Source organism: Lepus europaeus, chromosome 21 (assembly GCF_033115175.1).
Source record: "Lepus europaeus isolate LE1 chromosome 21, mLepTim1.pri, whole genome shotgun sequence".
NCBI classification, from domain to species: domain Eukaryota; kingdom Metazoa; phylum Chordata; class Mammalia; order Lagomorpha; family Leporidae; genus Lepus; species Lepus europaeus.
Window position 1 is genome coordinate 778,534 of NC_084847.1, and position 13,918 is coordinate 792,451.

Sequence of the window (13,918 nt, forward strand, 5' to 3'; positions counted from 1 at the left end):
GCCCCAGAGCAGCACGGGGGGACAGTGAGCCTGGGGGCCCCGCCGGTGGGCACCTGGGGATGCTACCAGCCCCTCCCCCTGTATCCTGCCCCTGGCGCAGAGCCCGGACCCCCGAGCTCAAACTGCTGCAGGCGGCTGGGCCCTCCGAGACCTCCCCCCCCAAGCTCCACCTCCAGGAAACCCAGCAACCCCATGCCGGCCTCAGGCTGGAGAGAGCGGCTGGAGACGGCCCCGCCCTCCTCCCGCCCCCACCCCTTAACCCAGGGGGGCCGGACCTGGGTGCCGGCGCTTTGCCTCCAGCCCCCTCCCTGTGCACACTGGCGAGCAGGTGAGGGCCCCACACAGGCACCGGGCAGAGGCGAGGCCCCGCTGACTCCCCCCCAGAAGTCAGCCCTCCTCCCAGGGCCACGCCGCCTCACGCCCCTCCCTGAGGGTCATGTGTGGGGGGGTCCCATCAGCAGGAGTCGGGAGCCAGGGCCCCCCTGCTCCCAGCACCCACCCCAGCCGTCTGGCTTCTCACGGCAGCAAGGCAGCCTCCCCGGGAACCCGCCCGAGTGCACACCGGCCACCATCACCATGCCCACGCCACTCCTCGGCCCCACCCGTCCACCGCCCCAGGTGCCCGGCACACGTGTGGTCCTCCAGCGACCGGGACCACGCTGACCCCGACCCCCGACACGGCTGCACAGGGTCGGGCCAGGACGAGGCGGCGGCGGGCATCCAGGCATGGACAGGGCCTCAGGATACGGCCGTGCTGCCCACACCCTGACCAGGGGCCTGCCTCGCTCAAGCCCCAGCCACTGACGCGGGGTCAAAGGTCACCCGTGGCACAGCGCGAGTCAATTTCCTCCCCTGCCTTTTTTTTTTTTTTTTTTTTTTTTTACTTTTTGAAGACTGATTTACTTCAAAGTCAGAGTTACAGCGAGAGCGAGAGCTCTTCCACCCACTGAGTCCTGGCCACAGCAGCCAGAGCTGTGCCGGGAGCTCCGTCCCGGTCTCCCGTGTGGGCGCAGGGGCCCAAGCACAAAACTCCAGAGTTACAGAGAGAGGCTTCCGTCCCTGGTTCACTCCCCAGACGGCTGCGTGGGCCAGGGCTGGGCCAGGCGGGAGCCAGGAGCTTCCTCCAGGGCTCCCACGTGGGGGCAGGGGCCCAGGCCAGCAAGCTGGATCCTAAGTGGAGCGGCCAGGGCTTGAACCGGTGCCCACACAGGAAGCCTGCGTCACGCCCCAACCCTGCGGAGCTCTTCCCTTTGGAAGGAGTCGCGTCCCACCCCCCCAACACAACCCCGCCTCCAGACACAGCGCTGCTACAGCATGGCTGGACACATCCCTGATCCCAGGGTCTCTGGCCAGAGGTGGCGTGGCTGGGCCAGCCCCTCGGCCACCGCGGGGGCCGGGCGCGGCTGGGCCCTGTGCTCCAGGGTGGTGAGGCAGGGCCCCGCGGCCTCTGGGGGGGTGACTTCCTGGGGCACAGGGGTCAGCGTGCCCTGGGCAGAGGCCCCACCTGACCAGATGGCCGAGGCCCAGGGGCGCTGGAGCTGGAGGCTCGGGGAGGGACCCAGCGGGCGAGCCCTCTCGCGCTCTGCAGTGCCTTTCCAACATGTGAGTAAGGCCAGCTTTGTTTAAGTCTTCACTCATTAAGACAAAGGCCACGTAACTGACACAGGCCCACTGACGAGAACACAGCCATGGCCACGTGGACAGTGCCCAAGCACACGGCACCCTCGGCCTGTACCCACCTCCCCCGGGGCTCTCACCTCCCCCGGGCTCCCACCTCCCCCGGGGCTCCTACCTCCCCCCACCCCAGGCTCCCACCTCCCCTGGGGCTCTCATCTCCACTGGGGCTCTCATCTTCCCCCAGGGCTCCCACCTCCCCCCACCCCAGGCTCCCACCTCCCCTGGGGCTCTCACCTCCCCCAGGCTCCCACCTCCCCCAGGCTCCCCCCACCCCAGGCTCCCACCTCCCCCCCCCCCAGGCTCCCACCTCCCCCAGCTCCCACCCCCCCCAGGCTCCCACCTCCCCAGGGGCTCTCACCTCCCCCATGTTCCCACCTCCCCCCACCCCAGGCTCCCACCTCCCCTGGGCTCTCACCTCCCCCAGGTTCCCACCTCCCCTGAGCTCCCACCTCCCCTGGGGCTCTCACCTCCACTGGGGCTCCCACCTCCACCCACCCCAGGCTCCCACCTCCCCTGGGGCTCTCACCTCCACTGGGGCTCTCATCTCCTCCCAGGCTCCCACCTCCCCCCACCCCAGGTTCCCACCTCCCCCAGGTTCCCACCTCCCCCGGGGCTCTCACCTCCCCCAGGTTCTCACCTCCCCCGGCTCCTGCCTCCCCCAGCTCCCCCCTCCCCCGGAGATCTCACCTCCCCCCGGCTCCCACCTCCCCCGGCTCCCCCCTCCCCCGGGGTCTCCTCCCCCGCGACACCGCCTGTGGCAGCAGCTCACCCGGGGTCTCTCCAGACTCTGACCACAGGTCAAGGGCCTGCAGCCACGCCCCCTGAGTTCCCGAGGGTCTGATCCCACGGAGCCACGCCCCCTGAAGACCACGCCCCCTGAGTTCCCGCGGGTCTGGTCCCGCGGCCACGCCCACTCACCTGTACAAGCTGGACGCCAGAGGCTGAGGTGCTGTGGGTGGGGTCAGGGTCCGGGCAGCCCCAGTCGCTCGCCGTCCCCAGGCTCTCTGCTGAGAAAGGGGCAGCAGCCGTGGGGGTCCGGCAGCAACCCACGCCAGGGCCACGCCCACCCCGGCCTCGGGCCAACAGCCCTTCCAGCTACGATGGAGGGGGTGGGGCAGCACAGGGAGCCACCACCGCCCGACACCGCCCGACACCGCGTGCTCCCGGGGTAAAATCAGCCAGCAGAGTCCCGGCTTCAAGGAAATGCCAGGCCCAGCGCCCAGCCCTTGGGGGCAGGGGGGCCCTATGGGGGCTGCGGGGAGTCTGTGGGGGCTCTGCGGGGGGCTCTGGGGCTGTGTCCAGGGCAGGTTCCCAGCCACGCCCACCACACTGAGCCCCAGCTCCCGATGACACCCGGCTGCCGGGTCTTGGGTTCTCTGGAAAGTCGAGGTGAGCAGTGGGTGGTGTGGCGTGGCAGGTGTGTGTGGTGTGGCACGGTGGTGTGGCACGGTGGGCGTGTGGCACGGCGGGTGTGGGGCAAAGGACCTGGCGCACCACCCGGGGCAGGTGCAGGCCCCAGCACGCCGGGAGGTGAGCTGCGGCAGGGCAGGGGCAGCGCGCCTGCCCTGGGTGGACAGAGCCCCGGCCGGCGCGGCCGCGGCCCAGCGGCAGCCGTACTCACTCTGGGCGTGTGCGAATGCGCAGAAGGGGCCCCGCGGGCAGGAGCCGGTCTGGCGCATGTCGTAGCACTTCGTGGACTTGTAGATCTGGGGGCCGGAGTCAAGGGAGGCGGGGGCCGTGAGGGACGAGGGGCGTCCCCGGGGGAGGGCTGAGCACCGTCCACCCCCACAGGCACCTCCCAGGGCTCCAGGAACGGGGTACACACACACACACACGCGTGTCCGCCCCCGGACCAGTCCACTGCCGCTTCATCCAGCGTGACAGACGCACAGACCCCCACTCGCGGGACCCGGGGGGAGGGGAGGCACAGCAGCCTGCAGCCCGGCCTCGCCCCCATGCTGTCCCCCGCGAGCTCTCTCATCTCAACACCAAGCCAGGGGAGCTCTGCCGGGCCGCAGACAGCCCCGCCCACCTGTCAGTCAGGCCCTCTGAGCCAGCCCAGGACTGGGGACAGCCGGGGACGCTTCCAGGTGCCACCCCCTAGGCCGGTATGAACCGAGTCCCTGGGGGCACGAGCCACGCCGCGGGCGCCGTGCCGGGCCTACCTCGGGGTGGAACTGCTGCTCCGTGCGTGAGTGGCAGTACTGGCAGGCGTCCCCGCCATCACACCGCGAGGCCTCGCCCCACTCATCACCAAGCTTCACGCTGGGGCAGGGCGTGGACCTGCGGACGGGGTGGCCTCAGGACAGGGGAGGGGTGCCGCGCACTGGGCCAAGTGAGAGCCGGAATCGAGGTGCGCGCCCACGTGCCGTGCCCGGCCCCCCCCACCCCGGGAGCCCACGGCCGATGCAGCTCCTGACCCCGCCATCGGGGGTCACAGGCAGGCGTCCCCCGGCCTCGCACTCTGCTGCTTTCCCAGAACGGATCTGGGCTCCCGGGAACAGCGGCCGCGGGCGGGAAACAGGCCTCAGCCTTCCTCCCATTGCCGGCTGACCGGGTGGGCCAGGGCTGGGGTCCTCGCAGGGAACGGGGCGGGAGGAGGGCCAGGGCCCAGGTGCGGGGACGGCCCGGCGCGCACCAACAAGCCCGCGGGCCTGGCCTGGGACACGGAGGGGAGAAAGGCTCAGCAGGAGGCAGGGCCGCCAGGGCCTCACCGGGGGCAGCCAGCGCAGGGCAGCAGGCGCGCCTGGGACACCGGGCCTCCAGGCCCGGCCCTGGCCGCCACCCGGGAGGCGGACCCACACCTGGCCGGAAGGGCCCGCTGCGTGGCGCTCGCGAGCCCACAGCACGAGCCCGGCACTCACCGGTACTGGAACCTGCGGGGGTCGCGGCGCCGGTCCCGGCTGCTGTGGAAGTGCGGGCAGGCGTAGCCCTGGCGGCACAGGCGCGGCGGCTTCGGGCACTGCTCCGTCTTGTAGCTGCCCAGCACGAAGCTGGCGTCTGCAGAACGGGGCCCCGTGGACACTCGGTGCCTGCCCACGGCTGCCAAGGGGCCGGGCGCCACCAGAGGAGACCCCGGGGGCCGGGGCTCCGGAAGCTCTCGGACTTCCTCCCGGGCCAGCAGCGCGCACGGTCGGGAGCCCAGAGCCGCTGCGGCTGGGTCACCTCAGGCCTGGGCTGCGGCGGCCTCCTCTCAGTCCTGCTGGGAACCCCAGCCCACAGCGAGGACGCGGCCCGATCACCCACACCCGTCAGAGCCCAGGGTCGTGTCCACGCGCACCCTGGAGCGGCCGATGGCCCCGGCCACCCACGCGGGCGACCACAGTGTTTCTGGGTCGGCTCTGCCGGCACTGGGGGAGTGAACCAGCACACGGAAGACCCCCCCGCCCCCCAAACATTGTTTTGAAGGAGAAAGGCCTTGAACACGCGGCGCCTGCGTAGCCCAGCGCGTGTAGGAGTCACAGGACGGGGGCTGCCCCAGGTGAAGCGGCACAGGCAAAGGCGCTGCTGGCAGACATGGCTGTGACTGAGGAGCCACGCGTGACCGCCTCGGTGGCCACACGCACGCGGCCCAGCCCCGGGAGCGAACAGGCGGGCAGCGCTCCTGTCTCTGCCTCCCGGGCAGAATGTCTGAGAAAGATTGCAAAAGGCCGGTGGTGCAGAGGAAGGGCCGGGGAGGCTTAGCTGAGGGGCGAGGGCTCCCCCACGGGCGGTCGACTGTCCTGCAAACCTGAGCCCCGCAGGAAGCAGCGCCCTCCTACAGACGGGCAGGCGTCTCCCCACCCGCGCTCGTCCAGAACCGGTTCCAGAGCCCTCGCCCCTACTGCCATCTCCTGGGGGAACTCTGTGTGCTGCTCCAGAGGGAGGCGGGGGCTGGGAAGCTGGGCCGCGGCTGCCCACGGCCATCCTGCCTCCCCCACCCCGCTGGACGGCAGCGCCTTCCCCACGGGGAGGCCACAGAAGCCCCGGAGCTCGGCCCTGGGTCCAGAGAGCTGCCACTTCCAGTACCCACATCCCACACGAGTGCCAGTTCCCGTCCCGGCTGCTCCACTTCCGATCCAGCTCCCTGCTGTGGCCTGGGAAAGCAGCGGAGGACGGCCCAAGTCCCTGAGCCCCTGCACCCACGTCGGAGACCCAGAAGAAGCTCCTGGCTTCATATGGGCCCAGCTCCGGCCATTGCGGCCAATTGGGGCGTGAACCAGCGGATGGAAGACCTTTCTCTCTCTCCCTCTCTCTTTGCCTCTGTAACTCCGCCTTTCAAATACATAAATAAATCTTAAATAAAACAAAAACAGAACCTCCGCCACTGTCGCTAGAACAACCCCAGCTGCAGAGCTGCCCCCACCCGCCGGCCGAGACGGCGACACCAGCGGCACACGCAGCCCCAGGATGCGGGCTGGCGGCGGGGCAGGGAGTGTTCTGGAACCAGAGCGGTGGTGACACAAGCCCACGAGTGAGACCAATGCCGCAGAATGGCGCAGTGTAAAATATCGGCTTCACGTTAGAGCCCCAAAGCCAGGCTGCCACGTGGCCAGGGCCAGACACCCACATTTCTGACAGTCCCCAGGGATCCGGAGCTGCTGCTCTGAGCACCACAGAGGCCCGGCCCTGGACGCGGCGGAACCACGAGGGGCGACAGGCGCCTGGCACAGCAGCCCAGGGCCAGGCCAGGGTGTCCCCCGCTGCGCCATCACCCCAGCCCAGCGCTGGGTCGATGCTGACCCCACTGTGACCCCGGCAGGGGTGAGGGTCACAGACCCTGGCTTCCAGTCCCACGGGGCCACCTGCTACCCGGTCCCCAGCTCCTGGCCCGCGGGCCACCTTGGGGACAGGGACGGGCTCAGTGGGTCTGAGGTGATGCCCATGGCTGTGCCTTCTGGCCGCAGCAGCAGCAGCTGCCCTGGGGTTACCTTGCCACCGGGGGTCCTCGCCCAGGATCCTCTCGATCATGGCCTGGCTCGCCAGGACCCCGGGCTGCAGGTCGGGGCCGGCGCCTCCCCCGCCGGGCTGCCCGCTGTGCAGGGCCTCCTGCGCCTGCAGCTCCCTGCGGCCAAGCAACACGGGGTCAGGGCCGCACCGGGGTCACCGCGGCCCCAGGCTCTGCCACCTGCGTGTCACTGTGTTGCGGCTGCCCGGCAGGTGAGGCTGGGCCCCCCCAGTGCCCACCCAGCTGCGGAGAGAGCTGGCGCTCTGGCTGGGCTGTCACAGGACACAGGAGGGGACCCCGCAGGGGGCGGAGACGGAATCGGGCTCACCGGGGCCAGGCCCGGCTCACCTGATGTCACACACGGGTGGGCGCAGGTCCAGCGGGCCGTGCGCGAAGGCGCAGTGCGGCCCGTTCTTCACGCAGCGGCCCCGGGCGTCCGTCTCATGGATGCAGGTGCCCGTCTTGTAGTAGCGCAGGTGGTACTTGCGCTCCGTGTCCCCGGTGGGGCGGTGCAGGTAGGGACACCTGGGAGGGAAGAGGCCCAGAGGCTCTGCCCCTCCTCCCACCTGGGGCCCCCGGGACCCTCCCCGGAGCACGAGCTCTCGCGGTTCACGGGAGCCCCTCAGCCTCACAGGACTTGGCCCCCAGGGAGATCACCCTTCCCGACGTCCCTGTGTGTGTGGGAGCGAGGCCCAAGCTCCTGGCCTGCAGGCAGACCGCACGACGTCCTGACAAGTGGGGAGAGGGGAGACCGGGACCCCGAGAGGGAGGGAGCCCGGGAGGCGCTCGGGCCCCACACGGCTGCAGACACGGCGGCACGGGGCAGCGGCTGATCGGGAAGGTTCCAGCACTGTGGGGCGCGGGGACCGAGTGCCCTCCAGGCTGGCCCTGGGGGGGTCGCAGACAGGGACCCCAGGCTGCCGAGGGCAGCAGACCGGCAGGGTCACCATCTTGGGTGCCACTGGAAGCCGACAGACGCAAGCTGTGGCGCTGGGCGCACCTGCTGGGGCTGCCCCAGATTGGAAGGAGCCCCTGGTCACCGCCCAGTCTGAGCCTCTCCCCTGCTGGGTGAGGAAGCGGAACTCGGCTCTACCGGACTGACAAAACCCCCATGCCGTGGGGCGCGGCCCCCCAGGTGCACCGTGCTCACTGGGTGGGCGTCGGCTGTACCCAAATCCAGAATCTGCGCCCCCCCGGGCTGGGGTGAGGAACGGCAGGGTGAGCCGCCGCCTGCAGTGCCAGCAGCCCACACTCAAGAGCCGGTTCGAGTCCCGGCTGCTCCACTTCCGATCCAGCTCCCTGCTGTGGCCTGGGAAGCAGCGAAGGACGGCCCTAGCGCTTGGGCCCCTGCACCCACGTGGGAGACCCGGAAGAAGCTCCTGGCCCAGACCTGGCTGTTGTGGCCATGTGGGGAGTGAACCCCTCACACCTTCAGCCCGCTCACCGTGATTCTGCCTTCCAAATGAAAGAATTAACTCGTCCAGAAATAAACAGCAAACCCTGCGGCACACGGATCCCTGGCGGCTCTCGCCCGGCACCCAGGGCCACCCCCTGCAGCCAGGACTGTTGCCATGGCAACCAGAGCCCCCAGGCACCCCCCCCCCCCCCGCTCACCCCAGACCAAGCCTGAGCGGCTCCCAGGACACGGAGACGCTTCCGTGAAGACAGCTAACCTCACGTCCAGGGCAGGAGGGCCCGAACGACCACGGCACCGCAGCCGCACTCAGCCCACCGCTGGAACCCAGCGGCACGGCATGCTGCCACCGGAACCCCCGCTGGCCCTGCGCGGCCTGACCCAGCCAGCCTGCGGGAAACACCGGGCTCTCCCGGTCTCCCGGGGAAGGCAAACATGGGCGGCGCAGCGGGACCTGAATACGGCTGCGGGCAGGCGCGGGGCCCCACTGTGAAGCTGCCACTCGGGAGGCAGCGGCCGGCCTGGGCCCTGGGGCCTGCACCGTCGTGGGAGACCCGGAAGAAGCTCCCGGCTTCAGCCTGGCACAGCCCTGGCTGTCTCGGACATTCAGGGAGTGAGCCGGCAAACAGAGGATCTCTCACTCTGCCGTTCAAGTAGACGAAAGGACACTTTTTTTTTTTTTTGACAGGCAGAGTTAGACAGTGACAGAGACAGAGAGAAAGGTCTTCCTTCCATTGGTTCACCCCACAAATGGCCACCATGGCTGGCGCTGTGCCGATCCGAAGCCAAGAGCCAGGTGCCTCCTCCTGTTCTCCCATGCAGGTGCAGGGCCCAAGGATTAACCTAGTGAGCCACGGTGCCGGCCCCGAAAGTAAACATCTTTTAAAATGAGTGACGAGGGGCCAGCATTGTGGTGTAGTGGGTAAAGCCACCACCTGCAGTGCGGACATCCCACACGGGCGCTGGTTCTAGTCCACTTCCCATCCAGCTCCCTGCTGTGGCCCGGGAGGGCAGTGGAGGATGGCCCAGGTCCTCGGGCCCTGCACCCGCATGGGAGACCAGGAAGAAGCTCCTGGCTTTGGATTTCAGGTCAGCTCAGCTCTGGCCATTGTGGCCATCTGGGGAGTGAGCCAGCATTGGAGGACCTCTCTCTCTCTCTCTGGCTCTGTCCCTCTGCCTCTCTGTAGCTCTGCCTTTCAGATAAATAAACCTTTTTTTAAAAAAAAAGAGTGATAAGAAATCAGTAAAGATAAAAATGACTGCTGGCGCCGTGGTTCAACAGGCTAATCCTCCGCCTTGCAGCGCTGGCACACCGGGTTCTAGTCCCGGTTGGGGCGCCGGATTCTATCCCGGTTGCTCCTCTTCCAGTCCAGCTCTCTGCTGCGGCCCGGGAGTGCAGTGGAGGATGGCCCAAGTGCTTGGGCCCTGCACCCCATGGGAGACCAGGAGAAGCACCTGGCTCCTGGCTTCGGATCAGCGAGATGCGCCGGCCGCGGCGGCCATTGGACGGTGAACCAACGGCAAAAAGGAAGACCTTTCTCTCTCTCTCTCTCACTGTCCACTCTGCCTGTCAAAAAAATAAAATAAAATAAAATAAAATGACTGCAAAAAGATAAGCCCGTGGGCAGCCAGGGGTGGGGTCGGGGGTCATGGGGTGGGGAGGAGTCACGGGGTGGGGCTAGTGCCGTGGTCACAGGGTTTGGTGGGGCCAGGGGTCATGGGGTGGACTGGGGTCGGGGTCACAGGGCCTCCTCATTGCCCTGTCTCTGCACACTGGGCTCCCTCCTTTCAAAGACCCTCAACGCCTGGCCGGATGCCACCCATCGCTGCCTAACTCCACCCTGGCCCCCTGTGGGTGGAGGCTGCGGGCTGGGAGGCCCCTACCCCAGGCCCAGGGTCTGAGGGGCTGCAGCGGCTCATCCCCCCCCCCCCCACGACACTGCGGAGACCCCAGGACACCTGAGGTCACCTGTGCCTGTGGCCACGCAGGACGCCGCCCTCAGCTTCCCAGGAGTCGCGGGTGCCCCCCGCAGGGTGCCCCTTCAGTGGGGGGGGCAGCAGCCGCCCAGCAGCCCAGGCGGGGGCGCCACACGGCCCGGACCCTGTGCGTGCGGCCAGTCGCGGTTCCCACGGGGCGGGGCGCCGGCAGGTGACCACGGCGGCCAATCGCGGTGCGCGGGTGCAGGCGGCTGGCCGGGGGTCACGGGGGCGGACCCGCGTGGACAGGCCGGCCACCCAGCGTGGCCAAGGGGTGCTGACCGCGCACGAAGGAACGCGGTGCGGGGCGATGCAGGGAGGGTGAGGCCGCCGGCCAGCCCCGCGGGGCCCAGCTGCGGCCAGGAGGGAGTCGTGACCCCCACTGGTCTGAGATCAGATCGGGAGGACACAGCCCCAGGCAGAGCTGGACTCAGCAGAGGAAATCGGGAGAGGGCAGGGCGGGCGCCTGGCCAGCCGGGGGACGCCGGTCAGCACCAGTCAGCATGTGCCTTGGGGACCCAGCAGGGCAGGCCTGGCCGGCCAGGGGACGCCGTCGACACTGGTCAGCAGGCGAGCGTGTGCCTTGGGGACCCAGCGGGGCAGGCCTGGCCGGCCGGGGGACACCATCAGCACTGGTCAGCAGGCCAGCGTGTGCCTTGGGGACCCAGCGGGGCGGTGCCTGGCCAGCCGGGGACGCCGTCGGCACCGGTCAGCGGGCCTCGGGTCCTGAGACGCCCGCCCCGCGCCCCCAGAGCCCGCGGATGGGGGTCCCCCCTCCGCCTGTGGATCTGGGGACTTCACTGACCGCCCTCGCCTGGGCGGAGGAGCCCATGACCCTGCCGGCGCGGACGAAGCCAGGGAACAGCAGCTGCGCTTCCGCAGGGCGTGGGGCTCTGGACCCCCAGCCGCAGGTCTGCTGCCCGAGTGACCGCTGGAGCAGCCCCAGTGCCCACGGCCGGGCAGCAGGGCGCGGCCACAGGTCTGCACCGACCACGGCCTGGCCAGGGGACCATGCACCAAAGGCCCCTCCCCCAGGGCGCTGCTGCCCAGTGAGGCCCGGCGGGGGTCTCCAGCTCCTGCCCCAAGTGCCCGCGGCCCTGGCGACAAGCCCCCCCCCCAGGGGGTCTCACGCGCAGCTCCAGAGGAGAGGGGTCCCTGGGGAATCTGCTCCTCGGTCAGGGATCCTAAGTGCCCGGGCCCCTGGCAGCAACCCCCCCCCCCAGGACCCCCAGGAGGTCTCCAGAGGGGAAGGGTCCCTGGGGAATCCACTCCTTGATGTTGGCCGGGACCCCAAGTGCACGTCTCTGGAGGCAAGCCCACCCCCGCCTCCCCCAGGGGGTCTCTCCCGCAGCCCCAGCTCCGTGGTCGTGGTCGGGACCCCCAGCCCCAGCCCCCAGCCCCGTCCCTCGGCCTCCCCCAGGGGGTCTCTCCTGCAGCCCCAGCTCCGTGGTCGCGGTCAGGACCCCCAGCCCCAGCCCCCCCTCCCCCAGGGGGTCTCTCCCGCAGCTCCAGCTCCGTGGTCGCGGTCGGGACCCCCAGCCCCAGCCCCCCCCTCCCCCAGGGGGTCTCTCCTGCAGCCCCAGCTCCGTGGTCAGGACCCCCAGCCCCCCCCCAGGGGGTCTCTCCCACAGCCCCAGCTCCGTGGTCGTGGTCGGGACCCCCAGCCCCCCCTCCCCCAGGGGGTCTCTCCCGCAGCTCCAGCTCCGTGGTCGTGGTCGGGACCCCCAGCCCCCCTCCCCCAGGGGGTCTCTCCTGCAGCCCCAGCTCCGCGGTCGGGACCCCCAGCCCCAGCCCCCAGCCCCGTCCCTCGGCCTCCCCCAGGGGGTCTCTCCCGCAGCCCCAGCTCCGTGGTCGCGGTCGGGACCCCAGCCCCAGCCCCCCCCTCCCCCAGGGGGTCTCTCCCGCAGCCCCAGCTCCGCGGTCGCGGTCGGGACCCCCAGCCCCGTCCCCCCCCCCTCCCCCAGGGGGTCTCTCCCCCAGCCCCAGCTCCGTGGTCGCGGTCGGGACCCCCAGCCCCAGCCCCCCCTCCCCCAGGGGGTCTCTCCCGCAGCCCCAGCTCCGTGGTCGCGGTCGGGACCCCCAGCCCCGTCCCCCCCCCTCCCCCAGGGGGTCTCTCCCCCAGCCCCAGCTCCGTGGTCGCGGTCGGGACCCCCAGCCCCAGCCCCCCCTCCCCCAGGGGGTCTCTCCCGCAGCCCCAGCTCCGTGGTCGCGGTCGGGACCCCCAGCCCCAGCCCCCAGCCCCGTCCCTCGGCCTCCCCCAGGGGGTCTCTCCCGCAGCCCCAGCTCCGTGGTCGCGGTCGGGACCCCCAGCCCCGTCCCCCCCCCCTCCCCCAGGGGGTCTCTCCCCCAGCCCCAGCTCCGTGGTCGCGGTCGGGACCCCCAGCCCCAGCCCCCCCTCCCCCAGGGGGTCTCTCCCGCAGCCCCAGCTCCGTGGTCGCGGTCGGGACCCCCAGCCCCGCGCCCCCAGCCCCCGTCCCTCGGCCTCCCCCAGGGGGTCTCTCCTGCAGCTCCAGCTCCGTGGTCGCGGTCGGGACCCCCAGCCCCAGCCCCCCCTCCCCCAGGGGGTCTCTCCCGCAGCCCCAGCTCCGTGGTCGCGGTCGGGACCCCCAGCCCCAGCCCCCCCCTCCCCCAGGGGGTCTCTCCCGCAGCCCCAGCTCCGTGGTCGCGGTCGGGACCCCCAGCCCCGCGCCCCCAGCCCCCGTCCCTCGGCCTCCCCCAGGGGGTCTCTCCTGCAGCTCCAGCTCCTCGGTCGTGGTCGGGACCCCCAGCCCCAGCCCCCCTCCCCCAGGGGGTCTCTCCCGCAGCTCCAGCTCCCCCTCCCCCAGGGGGTCTCTCCCGCAGCCCCAGCTCCGTGGTCGGGACCCCCAGCCCCGCCCCGCCCGCCTCACCCGTCGCCGTCGGGGCAGAGGCCCGAGGCCGCGTCGTACTGGGCGCAGTACACGTCCGCGCTGTAGTTGAAGGTGCCGTCGCGCCGGCGGAGCGGCCTGCGCGCCGCTGCTGGCTCCGGAAGTGCCAGTGGGAAGCAGGTGAAGGGCCGGTGCCGCGCGCAGCGGCGCTGCAGGAACAGCGCGCACTGCTCGGTGCGGAACTCCTTCAGGTACCTGCGGGGACACAGCGCCGCTGCCGCGCCCGCCCGCCGCCCGGGGTCCGCGGGGCGGCCGGCGCGGGCACTGACCGGTAGTGCGTGGGCTTCTCGGTCTGCGGGGGGGACGCGCTCGCCGCCGCCGCCGCCTTCGAAACCGACGGCATTTTCAGTCAAAACAATGCAACGCGCATGCGCCGCGCCCGCCGCCCCCGCCCCCCGGATCTCCCCGCGCGCGGAGCCCACCCGCGCCCCCGGCCCGCCGGCCACGCCCCCACCTCCCCGCCCGGCGACCACGCCCCCGCCAGCCACGCCCGAACAAAACCACGCCCCAGGCCTGCCCCTCCCCGCAAGCCGGCCACGCCCCCAGGCCTGCCCCTGCCCCCCGCCGGCGACCACGCCCCCAGGCCTGCCCCTCCCCGCAAGCCGGCCACGCCCCTACAGCCACGCCCCGGACCTGCCCCCCTGCAAGACGGTCACGCCCCAAAAAACCACGCCCCGGGCCTGCCTCCTCCCCCGGCGACCACGCCCCCAGGCCTGCCCCCTCCCCGCAAGCCGGCCACGCCCCCACGGCCGGATCCCGCCCAGGCTGAGACCGCGGCGCGGGCTGCCCGCCGTGTGACCGCACCGACTTCCGACACGGGAGGCCCGGGCCGGGAGGCGGCTCCGCGCACCCGAACCCAGACGTCGGAGCGCCGTTCCGCGGGTGTCTCCGCCTTTGCCTTCTTTTTTCTCGTCTCCCGCTCAGCGCCACGCACCGCACGAGGCCTGCAGGGAGGGCGGCTGCGGGGCCCGCGTCCCGCCCCGCTCCACTCCCGGGGGCAGCAGCCAGCGATGACCG

General features: G+C 71.2%; 1 protein-coding gene across 1 annotated transcript in view; it reads right to left on the reverse strand.

Annotated features, from left to right (window-relative positions):
• Positions 1-13,244, reverse strand: part of UNKL (unk like zinc finger) — a 20,898-nt gene extending 7,654 nt beyond the window's left edge. The window contains 10 exon segments of the mRNA XM_062180576.1: positions 2,596-2,684; positions 3,299-3,383; positions 3,843-3,960; positions 4,542-4,677; positions 6,588-6,721; positions 6,953-7,129; positions 12,884-12,984; positions 12,987-13,013; positions 13,015-13,096; positions 13,171-13,244. Of these exon segments, the coding sequence (XP_062036560.1) occupies positions 2,596-2,684; positions 3,299-3,383; positions 3,843-3,960; positions 4,542-4,677; positions 6,588-6,721; positions 6,953-7,129; positions 12,884-12,984; positions 12,987-13,013; positions 13,015-13,096; positions 13,171-13,244 (1,023 nt within the window).
• Positions 13,245-13,918: the final 674 nt, after the last annotated feature.